Source organism: Ahaetulla prasina, chromosome 1, assembly GCF_028640845.1.
Source record: "Ahaetulla prasina isolate Xishuangbanna chromosome 1, ASM2864084v1, whole genome shotgun sequence".
Taxonomy (NCBI): domain Eukaryota; kingdom Metazoa; phylum Chordata; class Lepidosauria; order Squamata; family Colubridae; genus Ahaetulla; species Ahaetulla prasina.
The window spans coordinates 26,420,493-26,448,198 of NC_080539.1; the positions used below are offsets into that span (position 1 = coordinate 26,420,493).

A 27,706-nucleotide genomic window follows, 5' to 3' on the forward strand; every position below is an offset into this window, starting at 1 on the left:
GTAATCATTAAAACCTGGACAGTTTAGCAGATGGGAAGGAGAATCAAACACTCAACAGCCAACTGAACAGCAATGCATTACTCTATGTAGAGCTGCAGAAACTTTAAACATTTAAACATTAAAACTTTAAACATTTCTCATACTGGACTCTTCTCATAGTGCTAAATAGGCTAAGATGTTTATGAGAACTCATAAAAGAAAATAGCTTGCTGTTTTTAGAAAAAAGACTTGGAAGACTGTACCATTCACATTTGCACTTGGTTGTTTCACCATTACTTGCATAAGCTACAACTGAAGGAGTCTACATATTGCAGAATTCATTCACATTGTGCACTATGGCTTATGCAGTCAGCCTGGGGCCTCTCTAAAAGTTGATGTCAAATTATAATGTTAATATATATTATGTAAGGGGCATGCATAAGAGCACCAGCGTGCCTACCGTTCCTGTCCTAATGTTCCCTTTGGTTGTATCCAATTTGTATGGTTATTTCATGCTTATACTTATATATATTGTTGTTTGACAAATATATAAATAAAAATAAATAAATAATAAATATAACATCAAATACAATGCATTAATCCTAATCAAATGAAATTCAAATCAAACTCATCACAACAAAAGGCAGCATCCAGACAAATTTGGCTATTTACCAAAAAAACTAAGTAGAATTAAACCTCAATTGTACCTTAATGAGAAACCACCAGGAGTTGTGAAGGAATTTAAAAAAAAAACTCTCCCCAAGAAGACAGTGGCAAAGGACTGCTGTATTATTGCTAGGACTATTAATTACACTTTCACCAGAAGACAAGCTTGAACTCCAGGGATTTTTTTCTTTCTTCAGATCAATTTCATTTTGATCTTAGCTCTACCTATTTCTTTTTCCAGCCTTGGCCTGCTATGTTAGCCCTGATACTCCACTCAATATCATATTCTGCTAATGAGATTTGAAGTCTACCTTTTCATATATTTATTTATTTGTCAAGAACATATTAGGTAATATAGATAAGTATAAGCATGAATTGAATACATAAAATAGATACAATTAGAGGAAACTTTAGAATTTAGCGTTCAAATGGTCTGGGATGTCAATTCTGTACTTAAAGCCAGCGGTTAGATCGGTGAATCACACACGAATTTGGAAGAAAATGTTTGTGACGCTGAAAAGATTTCTGCCTGCGTTAACTTGTAACAACACACTGACTTGGCTCCAGTTTTTGCACGCTGCAACTTCAGGAAGCGGGAAAGCCGGGGCTGCCCTCAACAAAGATGGCTGCGGCTGTTCTCGCACGGAGTTGACGTATGACGTTCCTGTCTGAATAAGGACTGGCAGCCGATCATCAGCTGATCTGAGCATCAGCTGACTATCATCCCTGTCTCTGCAGAGCGCGGGCGGAGTGAGGTAGCGGCATGAGGTTGCTGCTTTGTGCTTGCTGTGTCCTGCTGGGATGGCGTCCGGCTGGAGCCCTGGACAGTGGGATGCTCTACCCACGGGAGTCATCCTCCAGGGAGCTGAAGGATCTCAGCGGCCTCTGGAGCTTCAGGGCAGACTGGTCAGAGCAAAGGAATGCAGGATTCGTGGAGCAGTGGTACAGCCGGCCACTTCGGCAGGTGTGTGACAGCAAAAGCGCGGGAGGGGTTGCCTGCCTGCCTGGACAATGCTAGGATGGAGCTAGCAGTGCAGAACTACGCAGGCAGACCCCTGAATGTGGGTGCAAAGTTTGGACAATAAACGTACAGCGCGTTTTTGCAGCTTAAAGCTAATAGTCTAATGGCACAAATTTATATAAACTGAATTTAATGCTTATAACAGTACTTTGCCAATCATGCTTTTGCACACTGGTCATTACCAGAAAGTGTATTTATTTATTTATTTATTTTGCACTTAAGCTCTTTCTGATCTGACATCTCTGTTGATGCATTTGGGTGAATGTGTGTGTTTAACTCTTCTAGCATCTGATGAAATAAGTGCTGTTTTGAGGAAGCATGTGCTGTAATACATTTTCTTAGTTTTCAACGTGGCACTGAACTACTGATTATGACATTTTATGAATATCCTTCTTGTAACAGGAAGTTAGAAAAAGAGGAGTGAGAGAGGAATGTATGCGGTGTCTGGGCAAAATTAAAAGAAAAGGAAAGCTACATACTGGTTAACCATAGATGAAATAATTACTTAAAATAATAATGCACAGAATATCCAGAAGGAAAGTGAGGAGGGAGAATCATAATTTAAAGAGAAATAAAAATAATTATTGAAAATTATCTTTTCAGTAATAAGGCAACTTGATCCTTTTCTTACTTAAATATTAATTGGTTTATATTTTATTCATATATTTATTCTTGTCTAATAAGCACACCAGAACTTTCCAATTGGATCGGCATAGTGACCATCTACTCCAGCATTCCATCCTTGCATTTTTCTGATTTGATAACATTATGAACTTAACAAATTATTGTTATGGTTTGTCACACAATCAGCCAGTGGTTTACACTGAATTTTGTGATTTTTATTCACCTGTTGCAGGGGTGTCCAACTCATGGCCCATGGGCCTGATGCTTCATGTGCTGGCCACACTCACCCCTGGTTTAGCAAAGGGGGAAAAGGTTGTGATACATCACAAGCTGATGACGTGACGATTCGAGTTTGACACCCCTGACCTATTGAGTCCTTCCCAAAAATCTGGGATAGGGAGATGTTATTGTTAGATGGTGTTAAAGGTATGCTCGCAGGATATAAGCTGTTGCAGATAAAGCTGCTTTTTGCAATTGACTGGTGGTGATTTTGTCAATGCCAATGGTATTCAAGTAGTGCTGCAGTTTTGGGATTGCACAAGAGGTGGGTTTCAGCAGGTTTGACCAGTTCTGGAGAACCGGTAGCGGAAATTTTGAGTAGTTTGGAGAACCTGTAGTAAAAATTCTGTCTGGCCCTGCCCCCATCTATTCTCTGCCTCCTGAGTCCCAGCTGATCGGGAGGAAATGGGGATTTTGCAATAACCCCCTGGTTGGGGAGGGAATGGAGATTTTACAGTATCCTTCCTATGCTACACCCACCAAGCTACGCCCACCAAGCCATGCCATGCCCACCAAGCCACACCCACAGAACCGGTAGTAAAAAAAATTGAAACCCACCACTGGATTGCATGTATTACTATTGATACTGTCTTTGCTTTCTTTTGCCACCGTCATTCTATTTCTACTTGTAGGTCTTTGTATTTTGCAATCTTCTCCAATTCTTTCTTTTCTATTCTGCTGTCTCTAGGTATTTCCACATCCACTACCCAGACTTTTTTGCCTTTCTTATCTGCAATTGTTAAGTCTGGGGCGTTGTGTGGCAGATGCCTGTCTGTTTGAATTCTAAAGCCCAAGAGCACGTCAGCTTCTTCATTTTCTATTACAGGTAGTCCTCGACTTACAGCAGTTTATTTAGTATCTGTTCAAAGTTACAACAGCACTGAAAAAGTGACTTATGACTGTTTTTCACACTTACAACATTTGCAGCATCCCTTTGGTCACGTGATCAAAATTCAGACACTAGGCAACGGGTTCATATTTATGACAGTTGCAGTATTCCATGGCCATGTGGTCAGCTTTTGTGACCTTCCAACAAGCAAAATCCATGGGGAAGTTCGATTCACTTCATGATGTTATTAACTTAACAATGGCAATGATTCACTTAACAACAGTGGCAAGAAAGATTGTAAAATGGGGCAAAACTCACAACAAATGTTTCACTTAGCAACCTAAATTTTCGGTTCAGTTGTGGTCGTAAGTTGAGAACTACCTGTACTTCTTCATTTTATGATCCCACCAGGCAAATGCTACTTCTTGCAGATCTTCCAATACACCATTATTGCTAGTTTGTCATGCCGTTGCTTTAGTCAGTCTGTGCGATCCTCTTGAAAACAACTAACCATGGTTTCTTCAGCTTATTTACAAAGGCACATTTGCTGTTTGTTGTTGTCGTCCCAATTCTGGCTTTGTAGCATTTAGTTTTAAGACTTCGTATTGTGTAGACAGAATTTCTGTCCACAACTTTGTTTCTTTCTTCTATTTATTAATATTATTATTGTTGTTTCAAGGAATGGAAAACTCATAAATAGAAAATAAAAACTGGAATGGTCCCAGAAGTGTGATTCACTTACCTTCCTTACCGGTTTGCAGATGTGAGCGCGTGCACTCATGCCACCTCTGCGCAGTAGTCACACATTACGTCCGGTCAGGTGGGCGGAGCCTCCCGCAGTCGCTGCTACTGGTTCGTGTGATGTGGAGAGAACCGGCTGAATCCCCACCACTGAATGGTCCTCCCTTGTTTCTTCCCCCCTTCATCCCCCAAATGGTATAACTCAGCTTCTCAACATGCGGCTTCTATTTCAATGATCTTACGTTGTTCATTAGCAGCGCTGTCCTCAGTGGATTTGTAAAAATGTATGTTGTGATCTTTGGAGAAGCCAAATACAGGTGGTCCTTGATTTATGACTGGTAGCTTAGTTATGAAGGACCCTTAAAAAGGTACTTATGACCCCAGATTCAAAGTTCCAATAGCTGGACTCCCCCTTTCCCCCCACAGTCACATGATCGCATTTTGAGCGTTAATGAATTTATGGCCATTTGCAGCATCCCGTGATCATCTTTTACAATGGTTTTGCTGGAAACCAGCATTTATTTACGGTTTCTGGCAAAAAGCACTCCACGGTGAACAATTGGTTGCTTAACTACCACCACAAAACAGATTATAAAATTGAACCCAGTCATATGACCAGCATAACTTATGACTTATGCAGGCTCAATTTCGGCTGTAAGTCAAGGACTCCCTGTACAAAGTAAGCTCTGACTATCAACTTCCTCATTTGTGGTGGAAAGGAAAGTTCAGATCATCCCAAAATAGCTGGGGTTTCTACATATCACGGGAAGGAAAAAAATAAACATTGACATGTGAAGGATGATTTTGCTTTTTTGATAAAGCAGGAATCAGCCTTGGAGGGCTAAGTTAAGAAAGAAAAAGATCATTTGATCTGGAATTGAGGGAGAATAGCTTTGGAAATCTACTCAGACCATGTCTGAAGCTTGCTAAGCAACAGTGATAAAAAAAGACTTAATAGGATAAGTTCAAATAAAATGAGAGTCAATGCCTGGAGTCGTACATCAAACCATTTTATCTGTAAACCCCAAGAAAGGACAAAATAAGAAGCCGTATAAAATTGCATCATGTAAATAAAATAAATAAAATAAAATAAAATAGTTTTTCAGTTGTTTAGACATGGTTTACTTGAATAAGCTACTGTATGGTCATATTCGGGGGGGAAATCCAAAATTTTTCCCTACCAGTTCTGTGGGCATGGCTTGGTGGGCGTGGCAGGGGAAGGATATTGCAAAATCTCCATTCCCACCCCACTCCAGGGGAAGGATAGTGCAAAATCTCCATTCCCACCCCACTCTGGGGTCAGCCAGAGGTGGTATTTGCCTGTTCCCTGAACTACTCAAAATTTCCACTATTGGTTCTTCAGAACCTGTTAGAACCTGCTGGATTTCACCTCAGTCATATTTCAACTAAGTGACAATACCATGGCTGGATTCATACAATAGGTTAAAAATAAAATGACCCCATGGTTTCTTATGTTGTCTGAACCAAATTTATATTAGGATAACCTGCAAACCATTTTCTTGCTTTAGATATCGGCAGGGTTCTGTTGTCTTATTAAGCTAAAACCAGACTAACTATATTATGGCTCAGTACTATGCATAAAGTGCACTGATGAGAAACAACTATTGGCAACTATGTATGATAGTGTCTATGGAGATTCTCAGTCATCAGGGTCATGGCTGTCTCAAAAGTGCTTTTTCAAAAGGAAACTGCACTGTGTTTTTTTTCTTGAGGAAGACGAAGTTTCAATTCTCATCTAAGAAGCTTCATCAGTTTTGACTGTATGGTGTGGGGCAAGGGTCTCCAACCTTGTCAACTTTAAGACTTGTGGACTTCAACTCCCAGAATTCCTCAGTCAGCAAAGTCCACAAGTCTTAAAGGTTGCTAAGGTTGGAGACCCCTGGTATGGGGGATAGAAAGATTAGTTCTTATGAAGCTTCTTGGATCATGTTCCCCAAGGAAAAAAACACAATTCCAGTTTCCTTTTGAAAAGCACCTTTGAGACACGTATGAGAGTCCTAAGAAACACTTCTTGGAATTTTTGTAGAATCTAGCTGACCACTCTGTAAAATCGAATATTCTTCAGAATGGATGACTTTTGTGGTCAAGCACAAGTATTCATATGTTCTAATAGGAAATGAAAACTTTATATTGGAAAATTTCAAAACTCTTTAAAAAAAATATTCATTGATTGCAATATCTGAAAACAGACCCCACACTCTACCATGTTTTCCCGAAAATAAGACATCCCCCGAAAATAAACCCTCTCCGAAAATAAGCCCTCCCCCCAAAATAAGTCCTCCCTGAAAATATTTAAACGCATGCACAGCTGGTCCCCATCATTTCCTCCGGTTAGGGAGACAGAGCTGGAAATCAGGTAAGACGGCAAGAGGATCCCCTTCTTTCTTCATGCGCCCCCAGATAATAAGACCTCCCTGAAAATAAGGCCAAGTGCTTATTTCGGGGTTCAAAAAAATATAAGACAAGGGAAACACGGTACCTTTAAGACAGATCAACAGTCACATTAATCTTTGAGTATATCTATCCAGATGTTTAATATTTGTATGCCAGGAGACAAAAATGTGATTGCAGTTCCAGCATGTCAGTCAATTACATATCTCAAAAGTTGCCAAAGTTGAGAATCACTAGGCTGGAGTGAGAAAAACATTGGCAGAGCTCACCAAAGCTGGAAAACAGTCCCACCATAAATGGGTCTCAATCTTTTCAGACAGGGCCTGTGATGGACATGCCAGTCCCTGCCAGCTTCAATGACATAACTCAAGATCCAAAGTTGCGGAGATTTATTGGCTGGGTGTGGTACGAGAAAGAGGTGCTTCCACCGGCTCGCTGGTTCTTGAGAGATACTGGGACTCGTATTGTGCTCCGAATTGGCAGTGCACACTACTACTCTGTTGTGGTGAGTATAGAGGGCATCTTGTTGTTGTTACCAATTTGGTGTTCAAAATTCTGTAATGCCATCACTAAGGGATTATGGCAGGAACTTATAAGAACTAAAAAAGAAACCAATTTCTGATGGAAAATCCCAGTGAAATGAGGCCTGTCCGAAAGAATCAATGAGTAACTTTATTAAATTTCAAAGGAAGATAAAAGATAAAGTGACAAAACCAGAAAAGGGAATAAAATAAAAAAATTTATTTATTTATTTATTTATTTATTTATTTATTTATTTATTTATTTATTTATTTATTTATTTATTTGATTTCATTTCTATACCGCCCTTCTCCCAAAGGACTCAGGGCGGTTTACAGCCAGATAAAAACAATTATACATATAATATAAAAATTTAAAAAATCTATTAAAAAACTAATTCAATTTGGCCGAATTAAAACTTAAAAAACAATAATAAAACTATAATAAACCCCAATTAAAATTACTATTATTTCAAGCCAGCCCTGCGCGGTAGAACAAAAACATCTTCAACTCTCGACGAAAGGTCCGGAGGTCAGGGAGTTGTCGTAACCCTGGAGGCAACTCATTCCAGAGGGCAGGTGCCTCCACAGAGAAGGCCCTCCCCCTGGGGGTCGCCGGTCGACATTGTTTGACTGACGGCACCCTGAGGAGGCCCTCCCTATGGGAGCGCACAGGTCGATGGGAGGCTATCGGTGGCAGCAGGCGGTCCCGTAAATAACCTGGTCCTATGTCATGGAGCGCTTTAAAGGTGGTAACCAACACCTTAAATTGCACCCGGAAGACCACAGGAAGCCAGTGCAGCTTGTGCAGGAGAGGTGTTATATGGGAGCCTTGAGTTGCTCCCTCTATCACCCGCGCAGCCGCGTTCTGGACCAACTGGAGCCTCCGGGTGCTCTTCAAGGGGAGCCCCATGTAGAGAGCATTGCAGTAGTCCAGGTGAGAAGTGACGAGGGCATAGGGAATCCCGGTCTAGAAATGGGCGCAACTGGCGTATCAGGCGTACCTGATAAAAAGCTCCCCTGGAGATAAAGGTTGGACTGGAGGATAAAACATATGAAGAACGGTTGCAGGAACTGGGTATGTCTAGTTTAACAAAAAGAAGGACTAGGGGAGACATGATAGCTGTGTTCCAATATCTCAGGGGCTGCCACAAAGAAGAGGGAGTCGGGCTGTTCTCCAAAGCACCTGAGGGTAGAACAAGAAGCAATGGGTGGAAACTGATCAAAGAAAGAAGCAACTTAGAACTAAGGAGAAATTTCCTGACAGTTAGAACAATTAATAAGTGGAACGACTTGCCTGCAGAAGTTGTGAATGCTCCAACACTGGAAATTTTTAAGAAAATGTTGGATAACCATCTGACTGAGATGGTGTAGGGTTTCCTGCCTGGGCAGGGGGTTGGACTAGAAGGCCTCCAAGGTCCCTTCCAACTCTGATGTTATGTTATGTTATGGATACAAATAAAGAAAAGAAATGAGAAGATGAAAAAAATGACTTCCAACTTTTTTTCACCACAGATAGAAATATGTAATAAAATAACAAGAAGTGATTGAAGGACTGAGCAACAATAGCAAAGCTGTATTTTACATCTTCATCTCTTTTCTTACCATATAGAGATTTTTCTAATACTGTACCATATTGCTTGACAATATCTAAACTGGCTGGCAGGTTAGTCTGTACCACCACCTAGGGGCTACAAAACAAAATTACTTTTTGTTCTTTTTCTTGGTCCAGTTTGTTGGAGGAGTACAGTATCTGTACAGTATAGGAATACTATAATCCTGCTAAAAATATCTTTCGTGCATGGCAGGAAAAAAAAAACCCTTCAAAGTAAGCCCAAAGTTCCATTTTCTTGGTTCACATGCAGCATTAAATTGCAAGGTAACCAAGCAAGCTGAGGCCATGCAATATGCTAAAGCATAAGGTAAGGTAAAAGGTAAAGGTTCCCCTTGCACATATGTGCTAGTCGTTCCCAATTCTGAGCAGTGCTCATTTCCATTTCCAAGCCGAAGAGCCAGCACTGTCCGAAGACATCTCCATGGTCATGTGGCCGGCATGACTAAACGCCAAAAGCGCACAGAATTCTGTTACCTTCCCACCAAAGGTGGTCCCTATTTTTCTACTTGCATTTTTATATGCTATCAAACTGCTAGGGACAAGTAAGGGGAACTCACTCTGTTACGCGGCACTAGGGATTCAAACCGCCAAACTGCTGACCTTTCTGATCGACAAGCTCAGTGTTGAGTCTGTTGTGCAAGACTTGTTTAAGCCTGTTGTGTGAATATAACCATTTAATTAACCATTCTGAAGCCCTTACGAGTTTTGCTCTTTTAGACTGATTCAGTAATACTCTTATGTTCTTCTTGTCAACTTTTTTTAAATGCCTGCTGGGTTGCAATGTTTCCTGGCAGTGAACTGCGATAGTGAATCTGCAAGTCTGAGAACATTTAACAAGGAGTCTTTTGTACAGTTATCTACCCATCTGCACACCGAATGGATAAAACAACCAGATACACTGCAGATGTGTTAGACAACAACTTCCATTAGCCTTGGTAATAAGGCTGATAGGTGTCCAGAAACACATCTAGAGAGGACTAAGTTGTCTATCCTGACTGCAGAGAATACATTGCTGCTGGAAAACAGAGCCAGTCTTAATAGAGGTGATTAGGCATTTTCATCAGCTGCTGGGCAACATGGAATGGTGACCCAGACAACAGCTTGAAATGGCTAAAATCCTGTAACATTGTCAAATCTGATGAAATGTTGAGATCTCATATTTCCTCTGAAAACTTTGAAAAGACCCTATGGGAAGAGTTAAATCTGTTAAGATTTTGGGTATCCCATGACATATGAGGCTCATTAAAAATAAGTTTGGCCTCAGATTATTTACAGCAGGGGTTTCAAACTCAATTTCATTGAGTGTTGTGTTTGACCTGGGGGGGTGCGGGGGTGCCCAGGAGGCGTGGCCAGTTTGACATCATTCTTGTCAGGGCAGGGGTAAAATGTAAAATTTGTTACTACTGGTTCTGTGCGCATGGCTCGGTGGTGGGGTAATGTGACTGGGTAGGCGTGGTCAACTTTTTTTTTTACTTTTAAAAGCATTTTTTCTACAACCTCTTCAGCTGAGATTGTAGTTGCCTGATCTGAGTTCTGATGATCAGGCAACTCAGCTGGGATCGCCAGAGGAGCCTTTTAAAAGCATTTTTTACAGCCTCTTCAGCCAAAGAGGTTATAGAAAAAATGCTTTGAAAGGGTTCTGACGATCCCAGCTGAGCCACGTGATTATAAGAGCCTTTTTTTTAACTTTTAAAAGTATTTTTTCAGCCAAAGAAAAAATGCTTTTAAAAGTAAAAAAACCCAACTTCTGATGATCGCGCGACTCAGCTGGGCACTGGTTCAGAATGCGGCCGCGCGGATGATAGAGGGAGCGACTCGTGGCTCCCATATAACACCTCTCCTGCGCAGGCTGCACTGGCTTCCGGTGGTCTTCCGGGTGCAATTCAAGGTGTTGGTTACCATCTTTAAAGCGCTCCATGGCATAGGACCGGGTTATTTACGGACCGCCTGCTGCTACCGGTGGCCTCCCATCGACCAGTGCGCTCCCATAGGGAGGGTCTCCTCAGGGTGCCATCGGCCAGACAATGTCGGCTGGCAACCCCCAGGGGGAGGGCCTTCTCTGTGGGAGCTCCAGCCCTCTGGAATGAGCTACCACCAGGGATCTGCCAACTCCCTGATCTCCGGACCTTTCGATGCAAGCTGGAAACGTTTTTGTTCCATCGTGCAGGACTGGCCTAATAGTTTTTAAATGGGGCTTTATTAGGTTTTTATAGTTTCTAGCCAAATTTGAATTTTTGTCTTTTAAATTTGCTTTTAATTTTTGTATTTGTTGTTATATTTTGGCTGTAAACCGCCCTGAGTCTTTGGGGAGAAGGGCGGTATAGAAATGGAAATAATAAATAAATAATAAATAAATGTGGGGGGGGGAGGAATTTTTGCTACTGGTTCTCCGAACTACCCGCCATCGCTACCGGATTGGGTGATCCGGTCCGAACCGGAAGCATTTCACCCCTGTGTCAGGGGACGCCTATGGTGGCCTGAGTACTCTGCCTGCAAAAATTTATTTATTTATTTATTTATTTATTTAATCATATTTATATACCGCCCTATCTCCCAAGGGGCTCCTGAGCTCTGTTTTCGGCTACGACAGCCTTCTGCAACCTTCTGCCAATGAAAATGGCAATGAAAACGGAGCTTGGGAGGGCCTCACTCAGCCCTCCCAAGCTGTGTTTTCACTGGCAGAGGCACCATGAGCTGGTCCTTCACTGTTTTCAGGGTGGTCCCACGGGCCAGATCTAAGCACCCCTGGGCCAGATCCGGCCCACGGGCCTTGAGTTTGACACCCCTGATTTACAGTTATTAAGGGCAACATGTCACAAGGCCTGGTGATGGGCCTCTCGGTTTCTTCTTAGTCCTTCCCAGAGCTCTTTTTTTTTTTTTCCTCTTTTGCAGTGGGTGAATGGAGTGGAAGTCACTGAGCACGAAGGAGGACACCTCCCTTTTGAAGTGGAGATCAGTGAAATCTTGCATAGGAGTCCCAAAGAGCCCTGCCGCATCACCATGGCAATCAATAACACTCTGACACCGCACACACTGCCTCCAGGAACAATTCAGTATATGGATGATGAGTCCATGTAAGTTCAACAGCTCCCTGCGATTCACGGTGGTATTTCTTCACTTTAGCAATTTTAAGACGTGTGGACTTTAACTCCCAGAATTGCCTGAGGAATTCTGGGAGTTGATGTCCCCGTGACTTAAAATTGCCACGCCTGATACCTTGTTTTGGTGGAAGTCCACACATCTGGGAACTGAATTCAACACCTCTTAAAGTTGTCAAGGCTGACACCTTATCCTGGTTGCTGTCATTAAGTGAATCACCGCAGGTCATTAGGTGAGGACCTCGTGTGTTCACCACATGCGACTTCCCTTGGACTTTGCTTGTTGGAAGGCAGCAAAGAAGATGGCCAATGGCGACTGCATGACAGTGGGATGCTGTGATGTGGAAATCATGAGCTGGCTCCAAGTTGCCTGGATCTCTATCGTGTGATCTTGGGGATCCTGCCACAGCTAGAACTCTAAGGACTGGTTGTAAGTACCACTCTTTCAGTGCTGTTGCAAGTTATAGCGGTTGCTGAATGAGTGGTCATTAAGCAAGGACCACCTGTGCTGCAAAAAGGTGGCTGACACCACAATAAAACTTCATTTAACTGAAAGCAAATTTGATTGTGTTCCAGCTGGGTTTCCATAAAATGCTAAATCCAAGAAAATAAAACCTACAATGCTGAAACAAAGCCGGTTATTATGGTGTGGATTCCCAAATACTTGAAACCCCCAATTACCTAATCCCATTTTTGCTTGGTCCTTAGATCCAGTTATTTTCCATTTTTTTTCCACTGGAAAAAATACTTTGGTAACAACTTTTGAAGGAAAGGGTTGCAGGTGATCCACGAGCCAAAGGTTGTGCTGTTCTGACTTGAAGGACAGTTTATTCCAACAAGCCAAAGAGGTTGTAGAAAAAATGCTTTTAAAAGTAAAAAAAAAAAAAGTTGGCCACATCCACCCAGTCATATTACCCCCTCCAACCAAGCCACGCCCACAGAACTGGTAGTAACAAATATTACATTTCACCACTGGCTTGACAGCTGTGGGCAAAGGGTCATTGGCAAGGGGGTGTCAGAAAAAAAGATAGCAACCCAACCAAATGGCTCAAACCCTGCCCCTTTTAAGCATGGCCCATGATGTCAGTCCTGGAAGCCATCTTTTACTCCAGATCTTCGGGGCTGCCACGTTTAGTGCTGTGGGAAACTAGGAGGGGGCATTGTATGGAGTGGAGAGATAGCTAGCCATAATAACATTCTTTTCTTGGAGAGTCAAGGACATCCTGCCCTGCACCTGGAGTGGCGTGACTGGGAGGCATCTCGTTGGGAAGGTGCATTGGTTGGCCCATGTGATGGACACGTGGGTGTTGGGGCAGGGACTTGCATTTTCTTTTGCGTGGGGAAAAGCTGGAAGTTTTCAGATGCGGGTTTCCCCAGATGGGCCAATATGACGTCTCTAATAAAATGGAACTTTGAGGAAACGTTAGCCTCAGAGTCTTCTTTCGTTGCAGGTGTTACTTGGAACCCTGACACATGACACAAGTGCCAAAAAAGAGTGGGCCTTGATCATATGGCTGGGCTGGTATCTTGATGTTTTTGATTGCCCCTCACTGTAGGTGCCCCTCATATAGGAGAGATGTCTGAATCAGTGGTGGGTTCCAACCGGTGTTACCACCGGTTCACTTTGCGCACACCTTTGCGTGCAATCAGCTTCGCGCAAGCGCATTGAGTTCCAGAACAGCTGAGGCATTGTAATCCGCTCTGCCGCGCCTTTCAGCTGGGCTAAAAACAAAAGAATAAAAGTAGGTATAGCGCAGAGCCGGGCAGCGGGGCCCAGTTGACGGTCGGAGCAAACCGGTTTGCTCTCACATAGACATTTCCGCTACTGGCTCACCCGAACCAGGGAGAACCAGTAGCAACCCACCACTGGTCTGAATGGATTCTCAGGCATTTTCTCTGGTATTTCTAAAATTCCTAAAGCACCTTTCCATCTCTTATTCAAACATAGATATTTGCCCTTCCAAGACATCCTTATCTCCCTTTCTCTATCCCTTAACCCAGGTATCCAAAGGGCTACTTTGTTCAAAACACAAGATTTGATTTCTTCAACTATGCTGGAATTCACCGCCCCGTCTTACTCTACACCACACCCTTGGCCTACATTGACGATATCACAGTAACCATGGCCTTGAAGGGAAATGTTGGTAAGAAGCTGAGGGAGCAAAGCAGGACTGTGTTGGGGCCTCTTGAGGGAGATTTCCACTTTATGGAGCTACGTTCCTGTTCCCCACTTTTTTCTTTCAAATGCAAGCTTTTATCTCTCCTTCTGTGACACAGGCCTGGTTCGTTATTTGGTGTCTGTACGAGGAAGCTCAGACTACTTTTTATCCCTGACTTTGTATGACAGTGACCGTTTTGCCGTAGCAACAGGAAACGGGTCAGCTGGTGAACTGAAAGTGATGGATCCTTTTCTCTGGTGGCCCTACTTGATGAACGAACGTCCTGGATACCTCTACTCCTTGAAGGTACCTGTTCTCAGTATTCTTAAACCTGCCTGTAAATAAAAGAATCCAAGCAGATTGGCTGACATGGTTCATTACATAGATTCCACAAAAGGCTTATGAAGAAGGGTGTCTGCAAAGTGTATCAAAACATCAAGATGGCAACTATGCAATCAAAGCTCCATGCACTTTTCATGTGCAACACAATAGAAAAACAGATAGAGCTTTTGATCACACCATTGTGATTACTATTTTCATTTTTCAACCAGATGCTGCAGATAACCCTGCTTATAAACAAGCATTATACCCTAAAGGTCTATTTGAACTTCCCATACTTACAGGAAAAATTCTGGGTGTTGAAATACACAGGTCTTAAAGTTGGACACTCCTGGTGTAGCTGAATGAGACTTTGAAAAGTGAAAAATAAAGAGTAATTTCCTGCCCCTTGTCCAGTCTCAAAAGTATTTTACATTCATTCATCTCATTCAAACAGGGTGTACGATTATGGATGATCTTGGATTACTTTTTTTTTTTTGGATTACTTTTTTTTTTTTTTGATTACCTCTCTAGGCTCCGGAGGCTTTTCTTGAGCCTCCGGGAGGGCGAAAACGGCTCCCCAGGCTCCAGAGCCCCTCTGGAACGGGCCTATCAGACGTTTCTGGTCTTCCTGAACTTCCGGTAGGCCCATTTTTCACCCTCCCTGAGCCTCTGCGTGCACCTTGCACTTATCTGCACCCAAAATGGGCCGTGTGGGGATTCCTGGGAGGGGCAGGGTGGGGTGGGCAGGGCCATCCAGGAGTGGGATTTGGGAGTTCTCCGAACAGCACAGAATCTTAGCTAGAGGTTCTCCCAAACCCCTGCAAACCCCCAACAGCCCACCCCTGTCATATTGACTCGTACCTCAGAAAACTGACCCAGAATTACTTTTTTCAAAACACAGATCACGCTTTCCGCCGTTGTGGATGGCTCCATCTCTGAAGACACCTATGTGCAGCCAGTTGGTATCCGAACCATCTTTGTTGCTCGCAACCAGTTTCTTATTAATGGGAAACCATTCTATTTTCACGGGGTCAACAAACATGAAGATGCTGATGTGAGTAAACCTGGATTGAATGGCAAAGCAGATAAGAAAAGAAATGTTAAAATGAAAGCAGGGAGCTGAGTGCATCACTTACCGTCAGCTATGACCCACAGAGTTAGATCTTTGCAACACTCAGTTGAACAAGATTGCCAAGCCTCACAACATTCTAGTTTTCTCACATGAGATCTTGCAAGATTTCAAGTGATTAAAAAACGTTGGGAAAGCACTCAGTGTACAAAGAGGTTCTCAATTTATGTCGTAAAGAATCACACACTGTTCTAATCACGCCTGGTTCCTTCTAGACATGCTAAATTTCAGTGCATAATCCAGTCTTTCTCTCGTCATAATTTTGCTATATCCATACACAGTTTGTATCTCAAAAGCTGGTCAAAATAGAGAAGACACAGTGACTATATTAAGCCACCATCTTAATTTATCCAGAATTCTCCCAGAAGTGGACACATAACATGCTGTTGTTAGTTTTAACGTACAGATAGTTTTCGACTTACAAGTATTCTTTAGCGACTGTTCAAAATTACAATGGCACTGAAAAAAGTGATTTACGACAGGTACTCACGCTTACACCTGGCATTGCAGCGTCCCCACACTTGCATGATTCAGAAGCTTGACAACTGGCCTATATTTTCAAAGATTGCAGAAAAGATCCTGAAGTCCTGTGAGCATCACTTGTGATCTTCCCAGCCAATTTCTGACAAGTAATGGAGGAAGTTAGATTAGCTTAAAGACCGGAGGGGAACAATTCACTTAACAACTGTAGTGATTTGCTTAGCAACTGTGGCAAAAAAATAATAATCATAAAACTGAGCACTTAACTGCTTTGCTTAGCAAATGGAAATTTTGGTCCCCGTTGTGGTCATAAGTCAAGGACTACTTGCATTGTTTAAATCCAAATTTCAGATTATAGTTAAGAGAGAACACTGGATCCCTGATCGTTAACCATGATTTATAGTAGACAAATATTATTTAAGAATATTGCAGACTGTTGCCAGAATCTGGAACAATGGTTTCTGATTGTTAAGCAATCATTGTTCTCCAGAACAGCAACCTGGATACAGAAGTGTCTGTGAAATGGACCCACGCCTGCAGCGGAATCTTTGCTCATCTAATGTTGTACCTTGTAGGGCCTTGTTTTGAAAACAAGTGTTGGAGCCCAAGGGTATGCGCAGGTGAAAATAACAGCAGCTGTGACTGTGTAATTAAAGCCACGGTTGTCTTTTATATGCATTGGCATATGATGCACATAAACAGGAGTGAAGCTTTGATTTCGTGATTGCAATTGCCATCTTGGCTTTTCACCATCTGGCTTTTCACCATCTGTCTCTCCCCCCCCCTTACTCTGCAGATGCCCCTGTGCTCTGCGCCTCCTGGGGCTCTGACCTCAGACAAATGCCCAAAGGGCTATTTTGTTGTCATTGATATCTAAAAGAATAAAATTAAAATGTTAATTGAAAAACAAAATGTCAGCTTGTATAATGTTTGCTATCCCCAAAAAAGAGGAGTTAATAAACCATGTTAAGTCTTGGCTCAATTCATTATCTGGGACTTATCTAAGGTTCGTGCTAAAATGCCAACACGTTTTTGAAACAGCAAGTGGGCCTATTTGTGTTTATTTCATTTTAAAACATGCATTAGTGAAATAACAAAAACTAGGGTTAGTGATTGTATAGTAAAATCACACATTACAAAAATTAAAGTAAACTGAAGGAGAGAAAAAAGGTATTAGGCAAAAGAAAAAAAATCAATATAGTATGAATTCAGTTGTTAAACTACTTATTACATCTAGACCAGGGGTCTCCAACCTTGGTAACTTTAGAATAGAATAGAATAGAATAGAATAGAATAGAATAGAATAGAATAGAATAGAATAGAATAGAATAGAATAGAATAGAATAGAACAGAATAGAATTTTTTATTGGCCAAGTGTGATTGGACACACAAGGAATTTGTCTTGGTGCATATGCTCTCAGCGTACGTAAAAGAAAAGATACCTCCATCAAGGTACAACTTACAACACTTAATGATAGTCATAGGCTACAAAGAGGCCCAGAATTCCCCAGGGGAATTAAATTCCTGCAAGCTTAAAGCTGGCAAGGTTGGAGATCCCTGATCTAGACTATATGAAATATATTGCTCTTCTCATTTTTAGAATATAAAGATATTTTGTGTATATTTCATTTCTTCCATATTAAGCTGTAACCATGAGGGCAGCAAAGCCATTGCTAACAAGATGTTTGTTCTGCTACAGATCCGTGGCAAGGGCCTCGACTGGCCTCTGATCATGAAGGATTTCAACCTTCTGCACTGGCTGGGAGCCAATTCCTTTCGCACCAGCCATTATCCGTATGCTGAGGAGATCATGGAGCTTTGTGATGCTTATGGCATTGTCGTGATTGACGAGAGCCCAGGAGTAGGCATGCGTGACAGGTGAGGTATGGTTGCTCTGCTCATGTCTTATGTCTCCTATCACATAATATACTAAGGCAGAAATGGGCAATTCTTTTTGTAGCTGGCTGAACATAGCTTTTTTTTTTTTAATTAATAGCCCACAACAGGTTGGATAATTTAATGGGAAAACACCTATGGGTGCAGGGTCAGGGACAACCGTATATCAGAGTTCCCAAGGATAGGAGGCAGAAACCTAAGAAGTGAATAGTCTATAGAGGTTGCCGGGGTGAGGAATTTGTGGTCCAGTATGGCTAGTGACAGGGATACGGTGGCTCAGTGGCTAAGATGCTGAGCTTGTCAATCGAAAAGTTGGCAGTTCAGCAGTTGGAATCCCTAGTGCCGCGTAATGGGGTGAGCTCCCGTTACTTGTCCCAGCTTCTGCCAACCTAGCAGTTCAAAAGCACGTAAAAAATGCAAGTAGAAAAATAGGGACCACCTTTGGTGGGAAGGTAACAGCGTTCCTTGCGCCTTTAGCATTTAGTCATGCCGGCCACATGACCATGGAGATTGTTGTGACTCCAGCCCCCGAACCTGGCCCCATGCCCGAAAGTGACTCCGAGAGTGAGGGGGAAGGGCCGGTAGGGCTTACCTCGGGAGCACCGATTCCTTTGGCCCGGCTCCAGGAGCCATAACCAGACCAGTCGGAGGACGTAATGAGGCCATCATCCCCTGATTCCTCCCTTCCCCCGGCTATACCTTCAGACCCAGCTGACAATAATAATAATAAAGCTTGGATCGACCCATGCTTCAGAAGATTAGAGAGGCGGCGTCATCAAAGGGAAGATATATATCCACAGGATATATAAGGAGCTTTGGGACTGCTCTCATTTCACAGGAAGCAAAAATTAGCTGAACCGTTTCAGAGAGAGCTGAAAGTCTTACTCTGTGAGTCATTTGTTTGAACTTTGGCAGACAGCTGCGATTTCTCTGCCAGGACTGAACCGTGAATCCACTGGCTGAAGGCCAGCTCGTTGCTCCGAAGTGGGGAAGGAGAGAGACCAGAGATGTCTTCGGACAGCGCTGGCTCTTCGGCTTTGAAACAGAGATGAGGGGAACATATGTGCGAGGGGAACCTTTTACCTTTACCTATGGCTAGTGATCAAGAATGATGAGCGCTGGAGGACTGCAGGTGTCTCACTAAGAGTTTTAGACATTGGGTTTCAGCTGGTGGGACTGTGGTATTTGAGGTCTTTGGTACTCTGTGAGCTTGGTGGTTTTCTTGCAGACATTTCATTACCAAACCAGGTAACATCATCCATGCTACACATAGCTAGTTTGGTAATGAAACATCTGCAAGAAAACCACCACGGTCAGAGAGCACCAAGTTCAGCCCTGAACTAAGATTATTCTCTTCTATCACGACTGTGATCTATCTTAAGATGGCTTGCCTCTTGTATGTGTTTCAAAAAAGAATGAAGAAGTGAATGGGGACCACCGGAGAAAGTAGATAGATATTTGGAATACAAAGTGTTTCTATAAAAGCTGAAATATTGCAACTTTCTCCTAGTCCTGATAAGCCTGACTTGATAAGGATTTCAATAGTTCTCAATTAGAGAATGGGAAATTTGGGAAATGCTCAGAAAATGTACAATTTTCTTGGCTTGTCCATCCCCTTATTACAATTCCTGTTAAAAATGTGGAAGTGCTGTTAAATCCATGTTTGCTTTCAGAGGGAGCGTTCCTCGTGACAGCAACTCCAAGCCTTCCTCAGGTAGTCCATTTTCCCCTTCTGAATGGATTTATTCTCCTTTGGTCTCTCTTTGCTTCATTGTTTAGTCTGAACTTTGGAAACCAGTCTCTGCAACACCACCTTGTTGTGATGGAAGAGCTGATCCGGCGGGACAAAAACCGACCCTCGGTTGTGATGTGGTCAGTAGCCAATGAGCCAGCCTCAGAGTTGCCTGTGGCTGCTTACTACTTCAAGTGAGTACCTGCCCAGCTGAGAATGCACTGAGGTCTGTGAACTGGACATGAGCTCACACAAAAAGTGGAATTTACAATCATAGGAATAGGGGATGAAACAGTGGTGGAATTCAATTTTTTTACTAACGGTTCTGTGAACGTGGCTTGATGGGCATGGTGTGGCTTGGTGGGCGTAGCAGGGGAAGGATACTGCAAAATCTCCATTCCCTCCACACTCTGGGGCCAGCCAGAGGTGGTATTTGCCAGTTCTCTGAAGTACTCAAAAATGCCACTACCAGTTCTCCAGAACCTGTCAAAACCTGCTGAATAGCACCTCTGGGATGAAAGCTTAATCCTGCACCTGGCTGTCATCTGCATATAGGACTCTTTTGTGGCTTACAGTAAAGTAGGGTATTGTGCCAACAGAGCCCTTCTCAACCTTGGCAATTTTAAGATGTGTGGATTCAATTCCTAGAACTCCCCAGCAAGCAGTTACAAAACCAAGTTGTCAAGGCCACCAGGGACAAGGCAAAGTCAGGAGGGACGAAGATCCAATGAGTGGGCATTACAGCAGAAAAGGCTCTCCTTCCAGCCTTCATAGACTTCTGGATGAGGGAGGACAGATAGAGGCAACTGGGGAGAGACAGTCCGTAGGTAACCTGGTCCCAAGTCATGAAAGACTTAAAGGCGTCAACCAGAACTTTGAACTGCATCCAGAAGCCCACCTGGAAGCCAATGCAGCTTGTTGAACCCAGTAACCAGCACCCTAAACCAGAGGTGGGATTCAGCCGGTTCTGTCCGGTTCGAGTGAACCAGTAGTGGTGATTGCAGAAAGCTCCACCTACCCACCCCGACATAATGTGAGCAAAAATTTGCGAACCGGTAGGGAAGGTAAGTGAATCCCACCTCTGCCCTAAACCTCTGTCATCACATTCTGCAGCTTCTGAACAAGTTCATTTTTCATAAGTTTATTCTTATTGCAGTTTTTATTTTTGTAGTTACAATCTTAGTTAACACTGCTTCAACAGATACAAAATATAATATCTATTCAGCTCTAGTGAATCAGATTATACATCTACGCATATACATAATGATAGACTTATTATATAAACAGACTTTGAGCAAAATAAAGTATAAAGTCTGAGCCATCCATGGAAGAAACAGATTGAAAATATAACATCTACTGCAGGGATGTTAAACACGTGTCGTCACGTTGTCGTGACATGACACGACTTTTTCCCCCTTTGCTAAAATGGGGGTAGGCGTGGTGCATCTGGCCCGCAAGCCACGAATTTGACACCCCTGATCTGTCTCCAGGACAACAATATCATCCTATCTTCCCCCCACCCTCCCCTCTCCCGACAAAATCTATGTGGATCTTTTTTCTTTAAAATATTATGATTTGTGGCCCCAGATTAAAGGAAAATTCCCCACCTTCAATTTAACAGTTTAAAAACCTTCTGGTTACTGCTCTTTCTTGGTCCTGATTGCTTATTTAATGAGAGATGGCCCAGATCAAAGCTGGAACTTTCTCCTTACCTCGTATTGCCTTTGTGGTGTTGTAATCTCTAGCTATCAAATTCTTATAAGGATAAGAATTTTTTACCTTTGGGCAGTCAAAAATGGTACAGATTGACAAATGGGGAAAGTATAAGCAGTTCTTAACTTATGACCAATCACCAAATTAATATGGACTTCCAAAGGGATACTTACAACCTGGTTCCAAAGTTCTAATGACCAGCACCTCTCCATGGTCACGGGACTGCATGTGGGTGCTTGTCAACTGGCTCGCATTTACAGCTGTTTGCAGCATCCTGGAATAACATTACTGCATTTTCCGATGTTTTTGCTGAAAACTGACATTTACTTCTGGTTTTTGGAAAAACCAGACCATCGCTAACAATGCGTTTGCTTAACGGCTTTTGCAAACAAGGTCATAAAATCAGACAGGTCACATGGATGAACCACTTTACGACCATCACAACTTACAACCATAATGGGCAGGCTCCATTACAGGGGGACGTCCTATGTTTCCCTTTATAGTAATCCTGAACGTAAAGCTGGTGGAAGTTTTCAACATGTTACCTGACAACGTATATCAAGAGCTGTGGTGGCGCAATAGTTAGAATGCAGTATTGCAAGCTAATTCTGCCGACTGCCAGTAGTTCGATTTTCACTGGCTCAAGGTTGACTCAGCCTTCCATCCTTCCGAGGTCGGTAAAATGAGGATCCAGATTGTTGGGGGCAATATGCTGATTCTATATACTGTTTAGAGAGGACTGTAAAGCACTCTGAAGTGGTAAATAAGTCTAAGTGTTATTGCTGTCGCTATCTTTGGAAGGATCCTCTCTTCCTATTAGGGAAAGAATGCTGCAAATGACCTGTCCTTGATGTACAATAAAAAGAAATAACCATGATCTTTGGAATTTTATCTTCACCCTGCAGGACAGTGATAGCCCACACCAAAGCTTTGGACCCCACCCGGCCTGTGACATTTGTCTCAAATGCTAATTACCTCCGAGATCAGGGGGTAAGTATTGCATGGCTTAGACTGAGTTTAACAGGGAGGGTTCCTGAAACTGCAAGTTTGTTCTTTTTTATAGTGTGGTGACCAAAATCATATTTGCAAAATTTATTTCATCCAGAACTTTCTGGATCTGATTAGAGTAACAGCAGCTTGAGCATGCTGTGCACAGTCCAATTCTCTCTATCAAAATCAGGGCTGGCCAGTTATTCATAGCTAAAAAGGCTGCACTGATTTTCTTTTAATTCAGCCACTGAAGTCTGAAGGGAACGTGGTGCAAGAGCATTGATGCCCCTGGTTGGGACAGTGAACCAATATGTGACTCATTATTGGGGATGGTGGAGATTGGAGGATTTTTCAAGCAAAATAGAAGTACAAGAACCTACCCGAGTCATAGCATTTCTAATTTAGTGCTTACTTTTACTAAGGAAAAGACACAATGCTTCCAAGTATCAATGATTTCAGTGTTATAACAGTGGAATTGTCTGCCTAGAGTGGTTGTGGGTTTTCCATTTCTGGAGGTTTTAAAGAAGAGGCTAGACAGTCACCACTCAAGGATGGCTTAAAATCCTTCATGTTGCAGAAGGTAGAATAGATGATCCTTGTGGTCCCTTCCATTTCCAGTTTTATGATTCAGAGTATAATGTGAAGCAGAGCATTTGGCCATTGCAGGTTACCAACTTTCATTTTAACCAAGTAAATATTCAACGAGAATAGGCCCAGCTGCTTAAGCAGGAGTTTTATATTCTCCTGGATCTCCTTCGTTGTCTGATCTAACCTCAGATTCCTGTAGGCACCTTATGTGGATGTCATCTGTGTGAATAGCTACTTCTCCTGGTACCATGATGCAGGACACCTGGAAGTGATCCAGCCGCAGCTGAAGACACAGTTTGAGAACTGGTATACTACCCACCAAAAGCCCATCATTCAGAGTGAATATGGAGCTGACACCATCAGCGGCTTTCATGCTGTAAGTTTTACGATTCTGAGGGGCAATTGCAGCAGTAGAAAGTAGTTTGCAGGGAGAAGATGTAGACAGGACTTTTTCTATACCAAGGGCATTAATTCCTGTTTCTTCCAAGGCTTTTCCAAATGGAACTGGGTCTATAAGAGCCATAGTGGCGCAGTGGTTAGAATGTAGTATTGCAGGATAATTCTGCTGACTGTTATCAGTTTGACAGTTCGATTCTCACTGGGTCAAGGTTGACTCAGCCTTCCATCCTTCCGAAGTCGGTAAAATGAGGACCCAGATTGTTGGGGTCAATGTGCTGACTCTGTAAACCACTTAGAGAGGGCTGTAAAGTGGTATATAAGTCTGAGTGCTATTGCTGTTGCTATATCCATATACCATAAATACACTTAACAAAATACACATCTATATGTGTTTGGATTACTCATAGGAGAAATATAATACCAATAGGAAGTTTTATGTGAAACACACTTATATGGAGGTGCTTTCTGTTGCTGCGGGTATTTAACCAAAGACTGGAGCATCATTGTCAAGGATATTTTATCTGCATCACAGATCTTGCACTAAGCAAGGGACAGAGCTAAATGTTCTCCCTGGATAAATTCACACACTACTTTCATCAGGTCATAACTAGAGGCGCAGCAACTGCATTTGCAACAACATTCTAAGCTTTGTTATTGTTTTTTGTGATTAAGGGTGTTGTACACATCCAGTCCTTGAATTAGTTTAGAGTCCATTGTATGGTTGGAATGCAATACTGCAGGCTATTTCTGCTGCCTGCCGGCTGTCTGCAATTTGGCAGTTCAGATCTCACCAGGCTCAAGGTTGACTCAGCCTTCCATCTTTCCAAGGTGGGTAAAATGAGGACCCAGATTGTTGGGGGCAATATGCTGAACTCTGTAAACCACTTAGAGAGGGCTGTAAAGCGGCATATAAGTCTAAATGCTATTGCTATTGTTCAAATGCAGAAAATGGGAAAATGCAGGTATCAGGTTAAGCGTGTGTACTAATTAAGTGATTTTTCTGAATCCTCATAAGATTACTCTAGGAGCTGGATGGTGCTCTGCTGCCATTTACTTCAAGAGTACATCTTGAGGATACACAGTGTTATTTTGTTAGACTCGTGCTCACCCTTTCCTGCTTTTATGGTGTCTGCAGGACCCCCCTCTCATGTTCTCTGAGGAATACCAGGAAGCTGTACTCAAGGAGTATCATGCTGTCTTAGATCAAAAGAAGGAGGAGTACGTGATTGGAGAGCTCATCTGGAATTTTGCCGATTTTATGACAGAACAAGGTAGGGGCTTATTAGATAAAAGCTGCTACATTGTCTTGCCAAATGCTTAGGGTCGGATTTAATAAAATGAACATTTGGGCTGGAACAGAAATATTTACATAAACATTTCAGTGATGAGGCAGGAAAAACTAATAAATCTCAACCACTTGCAAAAATATTTCCATGATAATTTGTTTATAGTGTCATTGGCAAGACTTTATCAATTCTGTTAGATACAGGAAGCCTCTAACTCAGAGGCTTAGAAGCCCCCAATCCAGTCGCTACTCAAGTCATGAAATATTTTGTGCGGCTTCCTAAACATATGAATATGAGGTGGAATTATTGTTTGCGATGGAGCTTGCATGGCTACACTATAACAGTTTGGTACTGGTCAGTACATGCATCACACTGGGCCATTTTGTAGTTTTTTACTTAGTGTGATGCACAGACAAGGTCCATATAGATCTATCGGTTCATTTTATAGCAGTAAATCAGATTTTTTTTTTTTACTGGCATGACTCACTAGTTTTTTCATGGGGTATAATATCTTAAGTGAGTACAACAATATATTTTGTTAGCCCAGCCTCCAAGCTGCAATCAATAAGCCATTATCAAGCTATGGTTTGAAACTGTGCTTTACCGCCCTATCATCACACTAATTGAAAAGCATATTATTGCCTAAGTCAGGGGTGTCAAACTTAACATGCGCGGGCTGGATCCGGCTCACAGGGTGCTTAGATCTGGCCCATGGGGCTCTCCATGGAAACAGCAAAGGACTGGTCTGTGGTGCCTCTGCCAGCGAAAATGGAGCTTAGGAAGGCTGCATACAGCACTCCCAAGCTCTGTGTCAGTGTTCCAGAAAACTCTTCTTGCAGAAAAGACTTCGAAGCAAACATCTTTCAAAGTTCTTTTACTAGCATAGGTAATCTGGCACAGTTGGTTGAAATCCGAATCTGGGGATCCAGGTTCCTCCCTCAGTAATACAAACTCCAAAATCCCCACCCTCATGACCCCTCTGCCGATCACATGCTCCAATCTTCAACCGTCCCATCTCGAGACATCACTCCGGCCACTCCTTCTCCAGATGCGAGCTCAGCCTGACCTTGACCGCCAGGAAGAATGTTGTTATGTCTAATAATCCCTTGTACCACACACCCCCTACTTTCCACACAGGAGAAAGTGGCAGCATGTGGAAGCCTTCGGCCTAGTATGGCTTCCAAAGCTGACACTCTGTTTTTGCTGGTAGAGGGTTGCAGGAGGCCGTCCTGGCCGAAATCGGAACTCATGAACCCATTTTTGCTGGCAGAGTGCTTAGGCAACCATAGGTGCCCCCAAGATGAGTGGCGCCAAACTGACCACACACACCCTGGTCATGCCCACCCCGGCCCCCCAAGGTCAAACACAACCCTCAATGAAATTGTGTTTGACACCCCTGCCCTAAGACGTGTTAAACATGCCTTAGCATATATCGTACTCAATTGCAAACTACTGAACCCCATTTTATTCTAGTTCACTATGTTGTGCAAACTCAACAATTACATGTTTGCACAACATGGTAAACCAGATTACCATATCACACAAATTTAGGATTCAAGTTAAGTAGAAAATGGAAGAAATGCCTGAATGACAAACGAATCAAGACTTGCAAGTTAGTTTTCCTTAAGCATAGTTTGTTATCTGAGCCCAAAACTAGCTTATCATTAAGCCACATTTCTGCAACAGAAAACAAGCTGGGACTCTACTATTTCTGTTCTGTTTCCTCTCCCCTACACTTCTCCAAAAAAGGTCTGCGGAGAGCATTACCCTCTGACACCACCAGGTTTCAGATTTTTTTAAAAATCAAGCATTGAAAGCAACAGCTCAAAAGTGGTGCTTGAGCAGGCAACAAAACATCTACGAATGCATGTTTCTCAGAGAAACGGGAATAAAAATACAGCACAGTTTGTTTGCAGAGTCATTTGAGGCACATTTATGGGGTGAATCCTTTAATCATGATTAATTATAAGCCTGGGTTTGTGAGTCAGGTTGGACACGGGGATGCAGAGTTTCCAGTTTCTCCAACTTACTCCTAGCTTATTTGTGTACCTCACCAAGTCCTTAAGAGCAGTAAATGGCGAGCGAAAGAAACCAGGAACTGACCTAAGAAACTATGGTGACTGGCCAGTCTGATATGTTGATTCTGGTTTGTTTGTAGCTAAGCATGATTTGTGTACTATTTCAATTATACCCATTTGCTTTGTGGTGTCCTTTCCTGTCTGCAGGGGTGACACGCGTCATGGGTAACAAGAAAGGGATTTTCACTCGCCAACGCCAACCGAAAGCCGCTGCCTTTGTTTTGAAAAAAAGATACTGGAAGATTGCCAATGAATCCAGATCTCAGATGCCACCAGCCCCGTGCAGTGCCTGCTTGCCCTAAAGCAAACTTCTCCAAGTTTGCTCAACTCTCATTTCAGGTATTACCAGACGTTCGTGTTACAGATGTTCTACAGAAAGAACATTAAAATACAGGTAACTTTTCTATGATTAAATGTCAGAGAAGAAATGTACTGAGATCATGAAATATAATCAACAAAGCTGCGAGCAGGACTGGTGACAAAATTTGGCAATCATAGGTTTGTTCTACCCTTTCAAGGAGTCAGAGAAAAAGATACTGTGGATGCGTTTCTCCTCCGATTTTGAAAAACATTTGCACATTTCTAAGGGTCAAAACATTTCTTAGCCTTATTAAAGTGTTTTACAATCTTTTCATCCCTTCTTGAATACATTTTATTAATTCTGTTTTGTAGAGGGAACTAAATTTAGAATATGCAGATTTATTAAGTGCCCTTTTGAAAACCTTGCTCAAGATACTGAGACTTCCGCACTGCCTTTCAAGGGCCATTGCCATTCACCCATAAACATAAACATGTCATCCCAGTGATTGGCAGGAAAGCAAGGGGTTGATCAGGGGGTTTAACAAGAAGACCTCCAAGGCCCCTTCCAATTCTGTTATTCTGGAAAGGGCTAAAGGAAGAGGTTAAACAGCCAATGCAGGATCTTCTAATATGGAAAGAGAGGTAGAAATTTTGCGAAGAAATCATCATGGACATGTTTACCAGCTTCAGTTTATATTTAACTAACCCTGCCCCAAAGAACAGTGTGTGTGCGTGTGTGTGCGTGTGTGCGCACGCATGTGAAGATATGAAGGAAACTAATTTGCGAGGTGGGAAGAGAGACCAAGCTCAGAAACTTATTTGCATTGGGGGTAGCAAAGGGAATGTGGACAAT

General features: G+C 42.6%; 1 protein-coding gene across 4 annotated transcripts; it reads left to right on the forward strand.

Annotated features, from left to right (window-relative positions):
• The first annotated feature begins 1,341 nt into the window (after positions 1–1,341).
• On the forward strand, positions 1,342–27,184 carry GUSB (glucuronidase beta). 4 transcript variants are annotated; one of them, XM_058164491.1, is made up of 13 exons: positions 1,343–1,609; positions 6,868–7,056; positions 11,577–11,758; positions 13,784–13,926; positions 14,060–14,247; positions 14,794–14,901; positions 15,164–15,316; positions 17,571–17,749; positions 19,547–19,693; positions 22,118–22,202; positions 22,990–23,166; positions 24,325–24,460; positions 26,701–27,184. In XM_058164491.1, the coding sequence occupies exons 1-13, from the start codon at positions 1,409–1,411 to the stop codon at positions 26,853–26,855; spliced, it is 2,043 nt and encodes a 680-aa protein (XP_058020474.1). In that variant the 5' UTR covers positions 1,343–1,408; the 3' UTR covers positions 26,856–27,184. The 4 variants fall into 4 exon arrangements, with proteins under 4 accessions (XP_058020477.1, XP_058020474.1, XP_058020476.1 ...); XM_058164494.1 differs by lacking the exon at positions 24,325–24,460 and having other exon boundaries at positions 1,342–1,609; positions 26,701–26,840; XM_058164493.1 differs by lacking the exon at positions 6,868–7,056.
• Positions 27,185–27,706: the final 522 nt, after the last annotated feature.

Coding starts and splice junctions, on each gene's coding strand:
- GUSB (XM_058164491.1), top strand. CDS start 1,409: ATGAGGTTGCTGCTTTGTGCTTGCTGTGTCCTGCTGGGATGGCGTCCG. Junction 1,610..6,867: donor ACAGCCGGCCACTTCGGCAG/GTGTGTGACAGC, acceptor CAATCTTTTCAG/ACAGGGCCTGTGATGGACAT. Junction 13,927..14,059: donor GGCCTTGAAGGGAAATGTTG/GTAAGAAGCTGA, acceptor TCTGTGACACAG/GCCTGGTTCGTTATTTGGTG.